At 37.1% G+C, this 22609-nt stretch overlaps 1 protein-coding gene across 2 annotated transcripts in view; it reads right to left on the bottom strand.

Annotated features, from left to right (window-relative positions):
- The window catches only part of lamb3 (laminin subunit beta 3), a 40772-nt gene extending 18900 nt beyond the window's left edge, over nucleotides 1-21872 (bottom strand). Inside the window, exons 1-12 of one of the 2 annotated variants that reach the window (XM_061874568.1) lie at nucleotides 21728-21872; nucleotides 21614-21662; nucleotides 20274-20428; nucleotides 10415-10529; nucleotides 9400-9473; nucleotides 9090-9281; nucleotides 8120-8183; nucleotides 7888-8057; nucleotides 7693-7813; nucleotides 7439-7627; nucleotides 5639-5794; nucleotides 1359-1552 (exon numbers count right to left, since the gene is read on the bottom strand). In XM_061874568.1, the coding sequence (XP_061730552.1) occupies nucleotides 1359-1552; nucleotides 5639-5794; nucleotides 7439-7627; nucleotides 7693-7813; nucleotides 7888-8057; nucleotides 8120-8183; nucleotides 9090-9281; nucleotides 9400-9473; nucleotides 10415-10529; nucleotides 20274-20428; nucleotides 21614-21650 (1467 nt within the window). In that variant the 5' untranslated portion in view covers nucleotides 21651-21662; nucleotides 21728-21872. The remainder of the gene's footprint in view (nucleotides 1-1358; nucleotides 1553-5638; nucleotides 5795-7438; nucleotides 7628-7692; nucleotides 7814-7887; nucleotides 8058-8119; nucleotides 8184-9089; nucleotides 9282-9399; nucleotides 9474-10414; nucleotides 10530-20273; nucleotides 20429-21613; nucleotides 21663-21727) is intronic. The other variant, XM_061874569.1, reaches the window with a different exon arrangement.
- Nucleotides 21873-22609: the final 737 nt, after the last annotated feature.

The raw sequence follows: 22609 nt of genomic DNA, 5'->3' as shown, positions 1-22609 counted from the left end.
CTTTTATTTTGTTAACGCCTTTTCTTAACAAGATGGCATCTCCCGGATGTACTTCGGTGTCGATGGGCTCTTGGTAAAGATAGAACATTTGGCAAAAATACCGGACAATTCTGCAAATTTCATGGCTGGCTTACAGCTCACCTACGACCGCCAGACAATTCTGAATGTGGATAGATCGGGCCGTTTTGGACTGAATGACGCGTGCTTGCTAGACCGGCTAGCTAGCATGGGAATACTTTGCCGGCTACATCCAGCGGCCTGTGAAGCAGCGGAGTATTTGTGTTGTCTGTCTATTTATCAATAATGCAGACGAGGCGTGTTGGCTGAGTTCTTAACGTTTACTTTCAGAGCGTGCATATCAAAACATACAAGATGCCGTCATGGCGACACAACCTATACCGGGCTACCGCGCATGCTCGTCACTCCTGTTGCATGCTGGGTGGGGTAGTTCTTTTTTCCCCTGGCTCATAACATCACAAATAGTACCATGTATATGCGTTCAGTTTATCAAAGCACCAACCAAACAATCGGAAAATTCCCATCATATCAATTCCTAGATATGGTCATAATTATTTTAAGTGCACTACGCAGAATAAACACAACATTATTAATATTGCTACTACGGATAATTTGATCAAAAATTCCCCAAAACAGCCCACTACCTATCATATAGGTTTTTTTAAACATAAGATCCCTGATAAAAGAAATGTTCCTGCTGTTACCTCAGAAATTGCCTGTTCGGATGTTATGATTGTGGCTCAGAGATTTGTATGTAGATTATATTTATTTTCCATAACAAACAGGATAACTTAAATACCCTGGCAGTGGAAATAAGCCTAAATGTTTGTATTTACATTTTTTTAGTTGATTTTCATAAAACATGCTATTTAACTGCTACTGTTTAACAAGGACTGATTTAAATCGTGTTTGCACAACAAATGTTTTGGCGCTTTTGTTCATGTGGGAGAATATTCCAATAAAGGTGCATTACACACTACTTTTGAATTAATTATTGGGCTTTGCGTATACAATGCAGTTAATTGTGATTAATCGGAGAAATGGTGCGATTAACTTCGATTAAAATTTTTAATCGTTGCCCAGCCCTACTATTAATACATAACATACCAAGCCATACATTATTTGAACATTTTCAAATGAACGACATTGTTTTCATTGCATCAAAACATGTACATTTACTGTGAAAAGTTTTACTTTTTCAACAACGTAAAGAAATAAATTAAACAATATTTTAAGCAGTCACATCATTCATATATTTTTAAACGTAACACAGTTGATAATAATAGTTTACTTCATCCCAATTTAGTAGAACACACAGGTCTAAAAAAAAGAGTTCTCACCTGGTCACAGGTATCGCCAAAGGACCGAGTGGGGTCACAGCTGCAGAGTTGGCAGCTCTGTGACAGGCGAGGTTTCCAGTATCCTCGTGCACACGCGTCACACCTCAGCCCATGGAAGTATGGCCGACATGGACACTGACCAGTCACTGCGTCGCAAACATCAGACAGCGATCCCTCTGTGGAACACGAACACTCTGGAGAGCACACAAGATGAGTTTAAACTCAGTTCCACACAAATATTGTAGTTATTATTTAAGGGATTTTCGATACAACTGTTTCACTTCCGGTACAAAACCGATATTGGAGGCTGGTATATTTGCCGACACGGATATTGAGCCGATACAATATTAGCATGAATGACACTTTCATTTATTATTTTGTTGTGTGGAATGTAAGACATTCCAAAGACATGCACCTGGGGATAGGTTGATTGGCAACACTAAATTGGCCCTAGTGTGTGAATGTGAGTGTGAATGTTGTCTGTCTATCTGTGTTGGCCCTGCGTTTAGGTAGCGACTTGTCTAGGGTGTATGCCGCCTTCCGCCCGATTGTAGCTGAGATAAGCACCAGCGCCCCCCGCGACCCCAAAGGGAATAAGCGGTAGGAAATGGATGGATGGATGGATGGAATGTTAGAAAAGGTTTGATCAAGTGAAATGACTCAAACAGAGAACAATGGTAGGTTTGAAAAACACTAACCTTAAAGGCCTACTGAAACCCACTACTACCCACCACGCAGTCTGATACTTTATATATCAATGATGAAATATTAACATTGCAACACATGCCAATACGGCCTTTTTAGTTTACTAAATTACAATTTTAAATTTCCCGGGAGTTTCGTCTTCGAAACGTCGTGTAATGATGACGTGTACGCAAGACGTCACGGGTTTTTAGGAAGTATGAGCGCTGCGCACACACACAGCTAAAAGTCGTCTGCTTTAACGGCATAATTATACAGTATTTTGGACATCTGTGTTGCTGAATCTTTCGCACTTTGTTCAATTAATATTGGAGAAGTCACAGTAGAAAGATGGAGTTGGGAAGCTTTAGCTTTTAGCCACACAAACACACGGCGATTCCTTGTTTAAAATTCCTGGAGGTGAAACTTTCCTATGGATCAGTGTCAAGCCAACATGGATCCCGACCAAATGTCAACCAGCAGGTTTCGGTGAGAAAATTGTGGTTAAAAAGTCAGTTCTTAATGGAGAAAAGCTGAGCTTGTGCCGTCCATAGCTGCCGTCGACTCGCCTGAGACACTGCATGTCAAGACACCCGTGGAGACACCCTTCCGACTATCAGGTACTATTTAACTCACTAAAACACTAGCAACACAATAGAAAGATAAGGGATTTCCCAGAATTAACCTAGTAAATGTGTCTAAAAACATCGGAATCCGTCCCAATGCAATCGCGTTATTTTTTTTTATTTTTTATTTTTTTGTAGTCCGTCGCTATCAATATCCTCAAACACAAATCTTTCGTCCTCGCTCAAATTAATGGGGAAATTGTCGTTTTCTCGGTCCGAATAGCACTTTTTGTTGGAGGCTCCCATTAAAAAACAATGTGAATATGTGAGGAGCTATCACACGGGTGACGTCATCGTCTGCGACTTCCGGTAGAGGCAGGGCATTTCTCTTAGGACCGAAAGTTGCGAACTTTATCGTGGATGTTCTCTACTAAATCCTTTCAGCAAAAATATGGCAATATCGCGAAATGATCAAGTATGACACATAGAATGGACCTGCTATCCCCGTTTAAATAAGACAATCTAATTTCAGTAGGCCTTTAAAGGAGAACTGCAGTTTATTTGGAATTTTGAAAATGTTTCACAATCATTATGATCATTAAAATGATGTATTTTTAATTTTTTTAATGTTAGAAATGTAAAAAAAAACAAACACTTGGAAAATGCGGCTAATGGGAGTCACCGTTCACCTTCAAAGCCCTTTAAAACTAGTTAAAAACCCTCCATCAATGTTTTACATACACACTGCAAGTTTATATATAATATAGTAACAGACATGTTCATAACAATATGTCATATGTACAATTTTTACCGTATTTTGGTCATTTTAAGCATTGCTGGAACTTATTTCCCCAGCGCATTTATTTCCGTTTCCATAGCAGTGCACTTCCGACTTCCGGCAACAAACGTGTGTTCCTACTTCCAGAAAAAAACACTTGGGTTGTCTAATCATGGCAGACTTGGTAACAGACAACAAAAACAACAATTTTTGACCCTATCTTTTTTGAAGCTGAATATAGGGAGGATGAACTGTTATAGAAGTGAGCATGAAGGAAGAATGAAATGTTGGAGCAGACGGAAGCCATGAGAGTGAAATCGGTGTGACTTTGACAATGTAAATGTGAAACCATTGATGTGCTATTTTGACATGAATGGAGTGCTTACCAAAAATAAACCGGAAAAAGCATCCCCGGCCAGCTTGACCAAAGAGACAACTGTCCATCGAGTGAATCACACTTTTATTTTGATCATGATACATGCTGTCGAGCTGGCTATGTACAAACAAAACATGAAATGTGGGCTAATACTTTACAGACACTGTAATATGATTGTTCACGTTTTCCAGTAGGTATAGATTGGGGTCCTATCGCATTGTTGTACATTACAAACTCAAAAGTGATTCAAGCGCTGACATAGAAGATAGCTGGAAAAAGAGTTCCTCCGTGTTCGCTTTTACAATAACAATGTCGCTAAAGCTTGTTTATTATACAGGTTACAGAACGTAAATTAAATATTGTTTGGAGTTTTTGAATGCATTTTAAATTGGTTTAGAGGTAAATTTTGATTGCTCCAATTAGCTGCATTGCTAGCCACTTAGAACAAGCTGATTTTTACAAATTATAATGCAAGAAAAAAAATGTTTGTACTCTTGTCTCGCATAAGGCTTGTGAATGATTGGCAAAATTCCCCCAAAAATGTGCTGTTCCCCTTTAAGAGAGACTTGTGGTGTCATTAAGTTGAAGTAATGTGGTATTTAAAAAAAAAAATTTTTGGATTCACCTTGTGGTCAAAATAATTAGTGAAGTTAAGCTTGTGATGCAATCAGTGGAATGATGGAGACATGTTTGTTACTGGATACTTTCTAATACACTTCTGCTTTGGAGACTTTGTATGTGTAAGCAATATTTAACTATACTTATTAGATACGTGTTTATATTGACAAATGTGCTGTTTTAGACTGCAATGTTATTCGATTTTGTGCTTACCTGTTGTGTAGCTGATAGCTCCTTTTAGCATATGGCCCACCATGTTTGCCTTTTGTAAATGACTTGACTTAAACAGAAGAAGAGACCAACCTTGTGTGCTTATTGGGAGACATTTAGATGTTAACTGGCTGTCCAGCTTTGCACAAGTAAAAACACTGCAGGACTTCTTGTGTCGGACAATATTCAGGAGATTTTAGATGCAAGCCAATATCAGCTGATACTTGTTTTTTTGTTAATATAGGGACACCCCTATTATCATTTCACCAAAGTATTTTATATAACACACTGGAGAGTGCAGATAATGATTCTACACAACTGTTATTATAACAACAAAGTATATATATGCTATAATTTGTCAGATTGTTCATTAATGTACTCTGTCCTGAATTAATCAAATAAATAAACATACGTACACTAACTACATAAAAATATTATTATACCATACACTAAAATAATTTTAGAATATGTGTTTTATGTCCACTGCTGCTCCCAAGCTCTGGAACGACCTGTTAGACAAGCCTCCTCTCTTCCTGTTTTTAAATCTCTCTTAAAAACATACTTTTATTCCTTGGCATTTAACACTGAGTGATATCCATCCTGCAATGGCTCCCCGTTATACACCTGCTGTGAACATGTTTTTATGTTTTATTTATTTATTTTTTATCATGTTCTGTTTGTGTTGTGTTGTTTGCTCGGTTCTCTTATTATCTTTTAACCTGCCCATTGTACAGCACTATGGCTACCCCTGTGGTAGTTTTTAAATGGGCTTTATGAATAAAGTTGATTTGATTTGATTTGATTTGATTTATTGTGTTTTTAATCACATTTATGGACTTCTGAGGTTTCTGAGGGTTTTTTTAAAAAATGTCTTCCATATTGTAACTTTAAATACAGTAGTACTTAACTGTAGGACATGTTCTACTAAACATAGCACTTTGAAAGTAGAGTACAAGTGAAATTTAAATGGACACACTGTTTGTGTTTCAAACACATATTAGCAAAGAAGGAACAGTGAATGGGGATTTCAAAAAAAAGGAATTGAACTCACTGGAGCAACCCAGAGGGTTGGAAGCAGAAAGGCCGTAATATCCCATTTTGCAGCGATCGCAGCGTTGTCCTTCGACGTTGGCTTTACACGAACACAAACCTGTGTTGTCGTCACACTGACCACCGTTAAACGTCCCTTCAGAACTGCACACACAACCTGGCGGCAAAAACACAAACACTCACTATACACAGTACACAAAGTAAATGCAAAGATCCATTCATCCATCCATTTTTCAACCGCTTATTCCCTTTGTAATTCATTACTAATTGGTCATGTGTAATATCTCCGATGTTATATCTGTTCATAATAAATATATACTTAATACCAGTGGCGGGCCGTGCGTTTCCCACCTAGGTATTCAGTGATCTCAGACTTCAATAATTACCTCTCAAAATACCATAATTGATGTCACCACATGACCATTGCTGGAGAAATACTATACAGAAACACATTTTGTAGTGTGGAATGTAACTTCAACCCAGATAACAATGGTAAGTTCGAAAAAATTAGCCTCATGACGGTTATGCATTTGTGTTTTGGTGACATTCAAAATAATTCATAAAGTTAAACTCTTGACGCAGTAAGTTGGATGATGCGGACACGTTTGTTACTTGATACTTTCAAATACTCTTCTGCCTTAGTGACTTATATTGACAAATGTGCTGTTTTTGATCTGCTCTATTGTTCAATGAAGAATACTTAGTACATTATGTCTAGCTTGTGTGCAATTGTGTGCTTCGCTGCTATTTCCTAGCAGCCTACAGCCTACCATGTTAACCTTTTACAAAAACTTAACTTGTCTCTGGCCATGCTCCCTCCACCCCAGCAGACGACGGCATGGAACACCGCAGAGGCCACCACAGTGTACATGTTTCCTTTACTTTTTATTCATAGTTGTATGTAAAAGTGTCTGGTTGTATCCGCTGCTTTAATGTCTTTCATGTCCTTTGTGTTCTTTGATGTTTCTTTCTTACACACATGTGAGAGGGATGTGTACTATGGCTATGAGTTGCTGTTTTTTTCCCTTGGCCTCAGTCTGGACCCCCTCTCCAGGGGCCCAGGCTTAGACCGATTTATTTGATTTTATTTACCTGTATCTCACCTTTTTTGTAAGGGGCGCTAGAAGCTGGTAGACTCGTCAGCGATCCTGTTATTTCTCCCTGTAATGTTTGTCTGATCTTGAATGGGATTGTGCTGAAAATTACAATTTTCCTGAAGGAACTCAGCTGAAGGAATAAATAAAATACTATCTAATCTATCAAATCTAATGCAGAGGATAATTTCACCTCACCTAGTGTGTGTGTGACTATCGTTGGGACTTTAACTTATTGGAGGACATTCATATGTTAATTGGCTGTCCAGCTTTGCACAAGTAAACATGCTACCGGACTGCTTGTATGGGAGCTTATATCTGACATTTTACATGCAAGCCGATATCATTCGATGCTTGTTTTTATGATATCGATATTGTATCGCTACGATGAGGTGGCGACTGGTCCAGGGTGTACACCACCTTCCGCCCGATTATAGCTGGGATAGGCACCAGCGCCCCCCGTGACCCCAAAGGGAATAAGCAGTAGAAAATGGATGGATGGAATATTGTATCAGAACAACCCATATGACCAGGCTAAATTTATTGATGGTATTAAGCTTGTGAAACCGGAAAAAATACCCAAATCAGCCTGGGTTATTGTATACGCTGCAGGGTTAAAAGTGTGGGAAATAAGTAGCGGCTTGTAGTTTTTTTGAAATGACAGTATTTTGGACGTGTATTTTTCTTTTCCAATGACGTGTGCTTACGCAAACAGGCATCGGGATGATCCATCTGGCTTCGGGGGTTCTGCTGGTATCCGGGAGCACACTGATCACACTTTGGGCCGGTGGTGTGGTGCAAACATCCCTCGCACACACCGCCACCCCTCCGCCCGCTCGCTTCGTACACCGCCGGGTCAAAATGACAGCGTTGGGCATGGTTGTTACACTCGCAACCTGGGGAGATTAAAAGGAATAAAAAAATCGTTCTGAAGTTTGTGAAGTACGTGACGTTTCCTGACGTTGGCAGGTGTGCGTGTTGCTCTCCTCCGCAGGTCTCCACGGTAGATCGTTGTAGAGGTCGTCACAGCGCTCGCAGTTGACGCCAGCAGTGTTGTGTTGGCAGTCGCACTGAGGGCTGACCTGTTGTTCACAGCAACGTTTAAGCACAGAAAGTCAAGCGATGATCATAATCCTAATAATAACATGACTCTAACCTTATTGTTGGCCTCCAGCAGACAGTGGCTGGCATGTCCATGGCACAGGCAGCTGCCCATCACTTTCATTTCCTTCAGCGCGAAAAACCTACTGAGGGCTCGGCCTGGTAGACGCGGCACATCGCCCAAATCGGTCAGCTTTAACCTCAGGCCCGTTAAGGCGGACACATCTGGGAATCAAACTGTTGATAAGGAGACCATCATTCGAGTCACAAGAAACACAAACTCTTACCTTTAATCTTCTGGTTGGTGGAAACTGGAACGTAGGAATATTGACGCATTGGACTGATCTCCACCTAAAAATTGAACATAGTGCTGATAGATGAATACATACAGATGATGGATAGATGGACAGCAGGGGTGCTGGAAAAAATGTAGACTGACATCTGAATCGAGAATCTTATTTATTACGATTCTGAATGAATTCATAATTTTCAATAATCGATTAGTTTTTTGTTTTTTTTTAAGAATCCAATTTTATTTAATGCCTTTTCTTTATTTTCATGACTATTTATATTGTAGATTATCACTGAAGGTATCAAAACGATGAATGAACACGTGGAGTTATGTACTTGACAAAAATGTGAAATAACTGAAAACAAAATGTATATTCTACTTTCTTTCCCTTTGCTCTGATTACTTTTTTGCACACTCTTGGCATTCTGTCGATGAGCTTCAAGAGATAGTCACCTGAACTGGTTTTCACTTCACGGGTGTGCTTGAAGCTCATTGAGAGAATACCAAGAGTGTGTACAGCTGTAATCAGAGCGAAGAGTGGTTATCTTGAAGAAATTAGAACCTTAAACATGTTTTCAGTTATTTCACCTTTTTTTGTTTAGTACATAACTCCACATGTGTTCATTCATAGTTTTAATGCCTTCAGTGACAATCTACAATGTAAATAAGTCATGAAAATAAAGAAAACGCATTAAATGAGGATAAGGTGGGTCCAAACTTTTGGCCTGTCCTGTATGTATATAGCGGTTTAAATCAAGAATCAATGCTGAATCAAATCGTCAACCTAAGAATCGGAATCGAATTAAAGCTTGAGCTGTAAGAATCATATCCCTGACAGATAGTTAGACATTTAGATAGATAGATACAGTAGATAGATAGACATTAAGATTAATATATAGATGTATAGATGGATACATAGAGAGATGATAAATATATTGACAGATGTATGGATGATATGTAGTTACCGTATGATCTTGATATGGGTTGGCTCCAATAGGGGGCAGATTGTAACAGTAGATTTGGTCCAAAGTAACAGGACTGGCGGTGGAAACGTCTGGAAAATATTTCTGGCAATCTGCGGCCACGTAGAGGGCTGGCTGCCACGTCCTGCCATTGTCCATGGTCTTCTCCACGACCATGGCATTGGGACGTGGTCCCTGAATGCAAAAATCACATTCATTAATACAAATGCATCATTGAAAAATACAAATGATTTCATGTGTTAAAATGTTCATGCCAAAGATTATATGAGAAATTGTTCATGTTTTCACACACCTTGAAGTTGAGCATTAAGTTGTCCAGCTTGAAAACATTGTTGAAGTCCAGCTGAAGCATGACAGGATGGATGTCTACAAGAGAAAGAATATAAAATCACATGCAACATCTATCTAATAACATCCACCTTTCTTTTCTTTTGGGACAACACAAAATTACATTGCAGTGTGTACCATTACTTACCATGTCAACTAAGGGTCAGATCAACAAAGATCCCAAATAAAAAGTGTCATTGTTTAATAGATTGTATCGTAAAACAGAAAATATTAAATGAAAAAACACTAATATTAGCTTGTTTTGGCCAAAGACTCTAATCTTCTTCACAAGGGACACACAACATGTTCCAACTGATTGGTTCGGACCAAGAATGAGAGAAAACAAAAATTCAAAAATCATGAGTGCAAACAGAGTCCACGTGCAAGGACTTTTTGCTTTGTCTTTTTGAGTGTTTTTTAGGCTCACTGATTTTGGCACTAATCTAACACCATACAGCTGGAGTGATCCAGCATGTTGCATGAAGTTTTTTCCTATCGCCTATGTGAAAAACAAACTGCATTAGAAAAAACACTTAGTTTTGTTCGCAAATTGTGCATAACTGTTCCAGTTTTCATGCACATTTTAAACCTGTTAAATATGCTGCTTTAAACCTGCTTAATGTTATGTCAGGCACAGTATTATTCTTAGGAGCCAGGACAGAGGAGTGAATTCTGATTTCTTGTCATGATGTCTTGCAAGATATGAGGCAAAACAACCCAACATAGTAAAACATTACATTACTTCAAGTTCAATTTTATTTAGAATAGCCCCTTGAGATGCAGAATCTTGTTTTCAAGGGGGACATAACATTCACACATTATTAAAATATTTTTAGTGGGATGCAAAGTTCAGCTTTTGTGTGACTTTTGAGATTTTTCGTTATATTTTAAACACTTTCAATTTTTGTGAGTCCACTCAAGGCCTGTTTTAATAAATAATTAATTACAGGTATTTTTTTTTTTTTTTTGTCGATACCAACCTTTCGGAGACTGCCACCATCTCTCTGGTCCAGCTGTGGAGAGAACTTCCTGTAACGTGTGTGCCAGCGGACCATCTGGATTTCTGGAGTCACATGGACAACATTTCATCTTCCTCTGAAATAAACACAGATAAAAAGAGTGGTGCATTTATTTAGGCAAGGAATTAAAATGTAGGTACAAGGAACATGAAGTGTTTGTCTCAGATGAATTGTGCAGCCATCTATTATGTTTTTTATCCCACTCGTCCTCATTGTGTGAGTTGGAGCCTATCCCAGCTAACTTGGGGTAAGAGGCAGAGTACAACCTGGACAGAATGCCCAAATGTGTCTCTTGGATTGTGTCCATACAGTCTGTTGCTTGTGTTACCATTTTAGCTGAAAGTGTGTACAATAGACCTGTGTATTATACTGTATAGTACCTCGGCTTACAAGTTTAATTGCTTCTGTGGCGTTTCCCCCAATTCCCAACTTAATTAAAATTCTGTACTGGTGCCACCCAAAAACAGCACAATTTTAACAGGTAACATGTTTTTAAAAGGAAAAACAAACTTCTATAGGCAAGGAATATTATATAATATAGGAAAAATACTGTACAATGGAATGTAGTACAAACAACTACAGTAGTCTTACAAAGTCATGTAACATTAATGTACAGTGTTTACCTTGGACCATCAGCATCTTCACCATATATATATCTATCTTTTCCATTCAATTTTTATTGACATCCAGCATCAGACATTCCTATCCATTACATCATATTTGCATACATCATATTTCTATTATCTGCCCTAAATGTCAAAATATTTTTTGTTTACATCCCAACGACGCCACCGGTCCTCCCCCATAAAGAAAAAAACAGCAAGAAAACAAAACAAAGTAATAATAATATTTACAGATAAATCAATAAAATATATACAATAAAATATAATAATAATATATTAATATTAATAATAATAATAATAATCAGAATCGTGTTTATTATAAACATAGTAAATAATACAAAATAAAAATAAAAATATATATAGACACATAGGGAGTAATCTTTGTTTTTATTTTTGTTTCATCTGACATCACATGGACAAAGATAAGACCTTCTGGAGAAAAGTTGTGGTCAGATAAAACACAAATTTAGCTGTTTGGCCTCAATACCCAGCAATATGTTTGGAGGAGAAAAGGTGAGGGCTTTAATCTCAGGAACACCCATCCTAAAGTCAAGCATGGTGGTGGTAGTATTACGCTCTGGGCCTCTTTTTCTGCGTTATAGAGAGTAAATGGGAAAATGAAAAAGGATGATTACCTCCAAATTCTTCACGACGACATAAAATCATCAGCCCGGAGGTTGGGTCTTGGGCACAGTTGGGTGTTCCAACAGAACAATGACCCCAAACACACATCAAAAGTGGTAAAGGAATGGCTAAATCAGGCTAGAATTACGGTTTTAAAATGGCCTACCCAAAGTCCTAACTTAAATGTGTGGACAATGCTGAAAAAACAAGTCCATGTCAGAAAACCAATACATTTAGCTGAACTGTACCTATTTTGTCTAGAGGAATGGTCAAAAATTCAACCAGGAGCTTGCCAGAAGCGTGTGGATGGCTTCCAAAAACACCTTATTGTAGTGAAACTTGCCAAGGGACATGTAACCAAATATTAACATTGCTGTATGTATACTTTTGACCCAGCAGATTTGGTCACATGTTCAGTAGACCCATAATAAATTAAAAAAAGAACCAAACTTCATGAATGTTTTTTGTGACCAACAAGTATGTGGTCTAATCACTCTATCAAAAAAAAAAAAAAAAGAGTTGTAGAAATGTTTGGAAACTCAGGACAGCCAAGACATTATGTTCTTTACAAGTGTATGTAAACCATAAAACCAAAAAGTTCTATTTTGGTTTCATTTGACCACATGACATTCTCCCAATCCTCTGCTGTATCATCCATGTATCCATTTTGGTATAAACTCAACTCGTCGTGTTTGGAGGGAGAAGAATAATGAGTTGCATCCCAAGAACACCATAACTACTGTGAAGCATGGGGGTGGAAACATCATGCTTTGGGGTTGTTTTTCTGCTAAGGGGACAGGACAATTGATCCGTGTTAAGGAAAGAATGAATGGGGCCATGTATCATGAGATTTTGAGCCAAAACCTCCTTCCATCAGTGAGAGCTTCGAATGGTTGACCAAATACTTATTTTCCACCATAATTTACAAATACATTTTTAAAAATTCCTACAATGTGAATTCCTGGATATTTTTTTTCACATTCTGTCTCTCACAGTTGAAGTGTACCTATTATGAAAATTACAGACCTCTGTCATCATTTTAAGTGAGAGAACTCGCACAATTGGTGGATGACTAAATACTTTTTGCCCCACTGTATTGTATGTATTATACAAAAAAATAATATAATATAATATATCAGTATAAATTATATTTTCTAAATATAATATGTAAAAATTACATACACGGTATATTTTATACTGCTACTATGGTACATTTTCTGTCTACTTAATACCTGCATTTGAAACTGAGCTACTGTGTGGAACAATTTCCCTTGTGGATCAATAAAGTTTGTCTAAATCTAAGTCTAAGTCTATTTTATTCATTATTCTCTTTGGTCCACTTGACATGTTTAACGTGTTATATAACTAAATTTGGATTGGATTTGAAAATGTGTGTATAGATAATGAGTAAATAAGTAAACCACAGCTGCCGCTGTTGCTGTCAGTCAAGTTCGATGTTTGGTAAATCCTTTCGTGTGGGACGTGAGTCACGTGACCGACACTCTGGCACGGTGGCAGCGTGGCAACTTTCCTGCTAGGGAAAAGTTCCTGCCTGCTTGTTCATTGTTGGAACAGAAATGCCGGGACGTGTCTCAGACACTAGCATGGTCCGGAAAATGTAACCAAGTTCAAATGGTCATTTTTTTCTGCGTTTCCAAAGATGATAGTCACAGTAAGTCATATATCCTTACTTTGTTAAAAAAAAAAAAAAAAAAAAAAAAATGACGATGATGAGTATTAGTATCTACTTTATCATAAAATATGTGGAAATGGAAGCAATGCATGTAATGATGGAAATAGTCATTAGTACAAAATAAATGTATTTTTTAGAGATGCACATAATTGAAGGCACACAAATGTTTTTTCAAACAAAACAAACTATTTAATGTAAATAATTCCTTACAATCTGAAAACAACAACAAACCAACAGAACCAAGGATTGAGGTTTAAGTCCAATTGCTTAATCATTATATCTGCTCATGTTCTACACCACTTATTTTCTTCAGGGCCACCACAACTAAGGCAGTGTACAAACTGGACTAGGACTTTTTGATACGATACATTTGCCGACACTTGAGTCATGATACGATACAGTATTTTCATATAGCGAGATGTTCCGATATACATGTACTACGATAACAGAGTTTAGTGATGAATGTAAAATGCAGCTTAAAATACAAGTTATAGACATGTACATGGGATAACTTAGTAATAATTCATCGCACACATTGAGTCAAAAAACAATGCAATTCAAATGATCAGTTTCAAGTTTCTTGCCACATAAATGGAAAAAAATGGGTTCCACTTCTTAACTGTCCACTTCTTGCACTGCCTTGCTCAACACTAGTAGCAGAACAGCGACACCTTACATAGTGGATTTATGGAAATTGTCCTTGAGTTACCCATCCCATCCATCCATTTTCTACTGCTTATTCCCTTTGGGGTCGCGGGGGGCACTGGTGACTATCTCAGCTACAATCGAGCAGAAGGCAGTTTACACCCTGGACAAGTCGCTATCTCATCGCAGGGCCAACACAGATAGACAGACAACATTCACACTCACATTCACACATTACAGTCAATTTAGTGTTGCCAATCAACCTATCCCCAGGTGCATATTTTTAGAGTTTGGAGGAAGCCGAAGTACCCGGAGGGAACCCACGCATTCACGGGGAGGACATGCAAACTCCACACAGAAAGATACCGAGCCCGGGATTGAACCCTGACTACTCAGGACCTTCGTTGAGTTACCCCTAAATTGATATTAAGACATAACAAATCAATATAATATTGTTAGAAAAAGTTTTGTGCTTCATGGACTATGAAAATATGTATATGGAAGCTGACTTTAAAGAGATGGAGTCTGACTTATTAAAGGTTTGCATATCTTCCATGCACAACTGTGGGCTGGCCTGGCTGAGCCCGGGAGAAGATCTCCCACATTATCCATTCATTTAACAATTCAATAATTATAACCACTCGACTCTACTTTGCTATATTTGTGGTTCCTTTTCCATGTTTCTTCTTATTCCTCAGCTTGGGCCCTGAGGTCAACAAGGTTAATAGCTGCTGCTTTTAAGTTTTTCCTTGCCAGGATGTGGGATTAAATCAGAGGCTGTTGTTGTTAATTTGTGAAACCTTGTGAGACACTTGGGATTAAGGACTAAATAAAGACATTTTGATTGATTGACATTAAAACATGTGCAAACTTGAAAGCACAAGCAAAACTGATCTGCTGATTCCATTCTATTCCATTGCTAGGATGCAAATATAACTATTTAGCGCTCACAATGTGATTTATCAAACCTGAAAGTGTTATGCGTGTACATTTATAAAGATTTTTGAATGTGTGCGCAAACTAGTAGAGTCATGCACAAAAATTGTAGCATTTTCACAATAAACTATGACATCATAAATTGTACATTAGATCGTTTAATAGTTTTTAAACTAGATATTGTAAATTCAATGATAAAATACAAGAATATAGAAGTTTTTAGTGTAACGACTGTACTCCTGTAAAATATTTCTTAAAGGAGCAATTACATGTCCTCATTTCATGGATTTATATACATGCGCAAATGCAGCATGTACATTAATTTCGATGTAGAGCACGACTCGCAAGAACACCGGTGTTGTGGTGCGGTCTCCGGGAGAGCATCTTTGGCGTGCTAAGAATTGGTTCTGTTGTGTGGATCGCGCTTCTATAATGCAGACAAGGCGGCATAGATTATAGTTGTGTTTGCCATGTTTTGCAACATAACAAAACACCACAGGATGTGGAGGGAAACTAGTGTCTCCATGGCGACAGCTGGGAGTACGCACAAAATAGACATTTAAATATGGCGTGTTGCACCACTTTTGGACCAAGTAATTGTACACACAGTCTTAGTAGATCACCTGCAATACACCCGAAAACAAGGTTTTATTTTGGAAACAGTATTTAGTACTTGTTATTTAGATTTTATCTTGGAGTCTTCATCATCCCATTATGATCTTAGCCCAAAAACAATGTGCGCTTTAAAATGCGAACATTTTAATTACGGCTGAAGCTATCGATTATTTTAGTAAAAGAGTAATCCATATAATTTTTTTTGTTTGGTTGAGTAATGGGATAAAGCACACTTTTCAGATTTAATGCGTATTTTAGGTAAAATAGTTTAAACGAAGAACATATTTTCTGCCTGCCTAAACCATCATTCTTTTTTTTTTCCTAATAAAAGCACATCATCAAATTTTAAATTGCACTTTTAACATGTGTGCATTAACACAAATATTGTTAAAAAAATCTACACTGTTTGCTGCCACACACACACACACACAAACACACACACACACACACACACACACACACACACACACACGCACGCCCACGCACACTGGCACACACACACACACACACACACACACACACACACACACACACACACACACACACACACACACACACACACGCATACACACACCACAGTTCTCGAGTGTGCTCTATTAAAGCAGCCATGAAAAAACTCTGTCCGTGTATACAAAGTTCTGCACTGCACTTCATGCAGTCTGGATTTTATAATTTTTTTTTCGGTTACTCATTGAACGATTCATGGAAGCAACAGAATATAGTAAATCAAAGCTTTTTTCATAATCTAATTCATTGTTGCAGCCATAATTTTAATACACTCAAACCTTTAGTAGATTAGGCCCCAAGTATACTCTCTGGTGTATTTCCTTCCCCTGACTTCGTGGGCGTGGGACTTGCTTTACCAAGTGTGTGCTTTGTCAGATCACATCCAATGCATTTAGTTTGGCATATTTGATTTTTGTAATTTGAGACTTAAAAACCGTCTTCGCTATATCATGATGTGAGATTTTATGTTGAATAATTATGGAAAATAATCCAACATAAAAGGCTGTAGCCCAGCATAAGTGAAATTACAATGCAATAATGCAATACAAAAGGAATATAAAAGTAAGTCAATCATTGACACTGCAATAGGCCTTTATTTCAAAATCAGTGCGTGATAGATTTGTGCTGAGCTTGCAAATGGTCTGGATTGTTGACGTGGCAAAGAACTTGGTGAAAGAGTGCAGTTGCAACATGAAGATCTGGCACTGAACTCAGACTGTTTGAAAATTGCAGTCCAGCCAAAAGTAGCACTGCTTCACTGCACGTCTGTCATTTCACTTGCACCTTTGCCTTACTAGCCTCCTGGGGAAACACATACCCATAGTCCTTTTAAATAACAGCTCATCCTGTCACCACCGAGGGAAGTCTCCAATAGAAGATGCTGAGAATATTCAATGAGCTCCTACCTTAGCTATAGCAAACTACCAAGTTACCAAGTTCTGAACATTGGTATTCATTTTAATATCCAGTCTATATTATGTGAGCTCTGAGCAGTGGTATTCTTCTCTTAAAGTCTGATCTAAAAAGATCCAAAATAACTGCTAAAAAAAATTGCAGGTACCGGTAATATTATTAGGCGTGTACAATTTATAACATACCGTATTTCCTTGAATTGCCGCCGGGGCGCTAATCAATTTAAAACCTCCTCTCACTCTTGCGCTTACCAAAGGCATGCGGTAAAAGTAAGCATGCGCTAATTATTTTAAAACCTCTTCTCACTCCGACATTTACCAAAGGTATGCAGTAATAATTTCAGTGTAATATAAGCTTGGACCTTAAATCCTACTGAATAGCTCTTTATCTTCTTCCCTCTATGCGATTTCAAATTACCGGTATTGAAATCAGCCTCCTCCATTTTGAAAATGATGACAGGGGAAATGTCACTCGTGACGTCACGAGTTTGACCAGGCGGTAATACTAAGCATGCGCTAATTATTTTGCGAAGCGAGTTTGACCCGGCAGTAATTCAAGGCAGGCACATACTATATGCCCTGCGGCAATTCAATGAAATACGGTATATCTTCTTTTGGTATTTTCCTGTACCAGTTTCACGTCTTCCTTTGAGCAATATTTCCCGCATCTACCGTATTTTTCGGACTATAAGTCGCAGTTTTTTGTGGACAGCCTTCCCAGAAGAATTGAAGCTGTAATAGCTGCAAAAGGTGGACCGACATCATATTGAACCCTTTGGGTTAGGAATTGGATGGCACTTCAAGTTCATATGTGAGTCAAGGCAGGTGGCCAAATACTTTTGGCAGTATAGTATAATGCCTTTAATGTAATGATACATGCAATGTAATTAGAGGAAGAATCTAAATAGATTCAATACCTAAACCACAACACTAACTTCACTTTAGAACTATATAAAGAAGGTTAGAGTAAGTTGCAGTTACAATTCAAGGAAAAAACGTATTCCCTATTATTTCAACTCATTGTGCCATTGTGCTCAACTCTCAGTGCGTGTGTGAGCTTAAAAGATGCTTTCACAAATGTCATACCAAATTGAAAAAGGAAATTTGCCAAACATGTTCAGTACAACCAGCAATAAAGATGATTTTCAGTGGACCTCGCCTCTGCGCTGTTATGTGGAGCCGAGCATGCGTAACATGCCCGCACATACTTTTTTTCCCCGGGGCCTACCCAAAAATTAGCATTGAATTACAGTAGTAATCTTACTCTTCATCTGACCTACTTACAGATAACTTTTTCAAATGATATGAAACCATGTAGCAATCACAAATATGATTATCTATTTCAAACATAAACCAACGGATACAACATAACAGGCTATATTAGGCTATAGTCAGGGGCTGATTAAAAAAAAAAAAAAAAATTCTACAACTACGGTTGGGCATCGAGCATCGATGGGAACCTGAACCAACATTCTGAACGTCCTGGATTTTTTTATTTTGATTCCTAGTTTTGATGTCTAAGCAGCAAAATAGCTGCCAAACAATGAAGAAGAACCAAGACCACAGCTAAGGCACAGATATTTTTTGGTAGGCCTCTAGGGGGCGATTAGGAATGGTTAGGAAACATTGATGTAGAATACATTTCTATCTTAAGGTAACATTGTCTTTGAAAGTCCTATGTTGTCTCTCCATCCACTGTGTGACCCTCTTCTCTCTCAGATGGCCCGCCCACAGAGCCTTCTTCGCTAAAGTATTTCCTTGCCTCCATCACCAAGTGCTTGCTTAAATGGGGGTCAGTTGGCTGACTTTAATGTATGGAGAGCATGCTTCTAGTCCTGCTCCATGTTCAAAGTGCCTTTAAATATGGTTAGATAAGCGGTAGAAAATGGATGGATGGATGGATGGTGTCCGCCCTGAGATTGGTAGATCATGAGTTCAAACCCTGGCTGAGTCATACAAAAGACTATAAAAATGGGACCCATTACCTCCCTGCTTGGCACTCAGCATCAAGGATTGTAATTGGGGGTTAAATCACCAAAATGATTCACGGGCGTGGCCATTGCTGCTGCTTACTACTCCCTTCATCTCTCAGGGGGTCAGGGTGATGGGTCAAATGCAGAGGATAAACTCACCACACCTAGTGTGCGTGTGACAATCATTGGTACTTTAACATTTTTAACTTCTTTTGTGATTTTGCAGTATATGGAAATTGACTTAAAATGGACACACACACGCACACACATATATATATCTATATATATATATATATATATATATATATATATATAGATATGTATATATATTAGCTATAAAACTAATAGCTATATAACTTATATAAATATCCATCCATTTTCTACCACTTGTCCCGTTCAGCTGCATTCGGGCGGAAGGTGGGTATACCATGGACATCGTAGGGCCAACATATATATATATATATATATATATATATATATATATATATATAGAAATACAGGAAAAAAAATACATATACATGTATATATATACACACAATATATATATATATATATACATACATACATACATATATATATATATATATATATATATATATGTATAGTGTGTATGTATATATATATATACAGTATATATATATATATAGTATATATATATATATATAGTTTATATATATATATATAGTATATATATATATATATATATATATATATATATACTATATATATATATATATATATATATATATATATATATATATATATATATATATATATATATATATATATATATATATATATCAGGGAATTTTCTATGATAAAAAATCCCCTGACTAGCAGGGAAACCTGCAAAACAGACTTGTTGGGATGATGTAGCCTCTTGTGGTCTTTCCTGACCTAACGTGTATTCTGCTCTACCCTGGTATTGAGCACAGTATAACGAATAAACCACAGAAACCTTGACTAATGTATATATATATATATATATATATATATATATATATATATATATATATATATATATATATATATATATATATATATATGTATATATATATATATATATATATATATATATATATATATATATACATATATATATATATATATATATGTATGTATATATATATATATATATATATATATATATATATATATATATATATATATATATATATATATATATATATATATATATATATATATATATATATATATATATATATATAGTTATATGCTACCTCACTGACAAAAATCTAGCAAAGTCTCTCAGGCAAACCATTAAACTCATACCTGTTGGTAAGGTGTGCAGTAGACCTCGGGGTCCGTCAGACCACAGGTGGATGACGCATGGAACTGATCAGAACGACCCACAAGCAGGTCGCTGCTTCGGGGGTAACAAGCTCCTCGAGAGCAGTCGGTCTGGGCCTCTGATATTGCAGCCAGGGCTGGGGACAACATCACAACAAAATAAATGACTTTGATGCTTGTAGTGAACAGTCCACCTATTGGAACATATTGATTATTAGGACTTAACACGTTTAGGTGCCGCTCGCGACCAGCATTTCATTTTTTATCATCACATTCTAAAGACAAATTGAGACATTAAACAAAAAAACTAAGAAAAAAAGCAATTGACTAAGTTCTCCCAAAAAATGGGACCTGAAAACCAAAATGGCCAACATTACTGTATTGTTTTTAATGATTCCTGTATGCATTTTTTTTGCTCTATATGGTACATTTTTGAGTGTGTTAAATTCCTCAATAAGGTTTTAGTTGGTGAAATAACCATACTAAAACAGAATAGGATAACACTTTAGTATGGGTAACACATATTCACCATTAATAAGTTGCTTATTAACATGCAAATTAGTAACATATTGGCTCTTAATTAGTCATTCTTAAGTACTTATTAATGCCTTATTATGCAGGGCCTTATTATACAACCAGTAAGCCATTAACTGAGAGTTTTCCCTCAATAACCTCAGAATTATTGCTTATTAGTAACCCTAACCCTTATATGTTCCTCTAGTGTCCAAATAACTCTAAATTAAGTCTTTGTTACTTTAATAAGCAAGTAATTAATGGTGAATATGTTCCCCATACTAAAGTGTTACACAGAATAGTTATACAAACAAATTAAACATTTCAATAATAATGACAATAATAGAATAATAACACTAATCAATAAAGATAAAGATATGAGGCTGATTGGCTTTGTTTAATGTACCACAATGCGGATTCAGATGTGTATGTTTAGTACAGATAAATAAGCATGCAACAAATTGACTGATCTCTATTGTTTTGCTTTTAGTATCTTTAAATAAACAAAATGTATAGAAGTGTCATATTTAAATTTTTCTGTAAGCGACCTTTGCTGGAGTAAGTATATAGTGTTGTTGTCGTGGTGTAAAAGTAGTTGGTGTGGAAATAAATCTAGCAGGTCCCAACTAAGTCCTGTGAGGGATGGAAGTCTTTAGACATGTGCCGTCATGACAGAAAGCATGCAGGTTTGTTCTTTCTTGCACTCAGCTTGTGGGTTTGTTTGAGTGTAGGTTGTATTAAGTGCTGCTGTGTTGTGTCATTTATAGATTAAAAATATCAGATTAAAAGTGTAAAAGAGTGAATCTTACCAGTTAGAAGTAAAAGCAGCATCATCTTACGGTCCATTCATGTAATATACTAAAATAAAACATAAACAAGAAATAAGTTAGCTTTTGTCAGCAAACAGATTTTAAAATACGTACGTCAAGTTTTTCACTTTGTGTCGGATGTCCAGGTGTTTTACCTCTGGTAATCCCGCCTGTACTGATACACACCGTCGACTCACCTGGACTATATGATAGTGTGTCTATGTGTGTCAGAGTCACACCCTTCAGCACCACTCCCTTCACTCCATGAATCAACACACACACACACACACACACACACACACACACACACACACACACACACACACACACACACACACACACACACACACACACACACACACACACGCACACGCACGCACGCACACACACACACACACAAATGCAGACAGAAAGACAGACATAAGAGACAAGATGGCTACATTTCGACATTTACAGTATTTATGTAATGTACTATTTAAATACACACAAAACTGCCACTTTGTAGCGCCTGTGTAATTACTTCATGTTAAAATAATTACCCCTGAGGTCATACAAGTCACGATGTGATGAAAATGTTTTGATACAAAGATTGTATTGTTAGTTTTGGGCGTGATAAAAATTGCATTACGAGCGCTAAATGATTACATTTGCGTCCCCTCCTCTAGTATTGTGTTGTAATAATCAGCATATATTCAGCATAACACAATGACCACCACACTAAATGTATTGCGCTCTCTATTTTGATCATTTAACAGATGCAATTCTAGTGGATCAGTTTTGCGTGCCATCAGGTTTGTACCCGTTTTAATACAATACATGCTCACCTTTGGTAGAGTAGACCCAGAGTGTACAGAACAATTTGTGACCTGCAGGCTCATATTTTGTGGCTCTTTAATTAACTTCATAGCTCAGTGTAATTACGCCTACACATTGTGGGCGGCTAATAGTTTTATATTTTATGGCAATCACTAACTACAAAAAAATGAGAGCCGAACT

The sequence above is a fragment of the Nerophis ophidion genome, linkage group LG16, assembly GCF_033978795.1.
Source record: "Nerophis ophidion isolate RoL-2023_Sa linkage group LG16, RoL_Noph_v1.0, whole genome shotgun sequence".
NCBI lineage: Eukaryota > Metazoa > Chordata > Actinopteri > Syngnathiformes > Syngnathidae > Nerophis > Nerophis ophidion.
The sequence above is the reverse complement of the archived record's forward strand: the minus strand, read 5'-3'. Positions and strand labels throughout refer to the sequence as shown.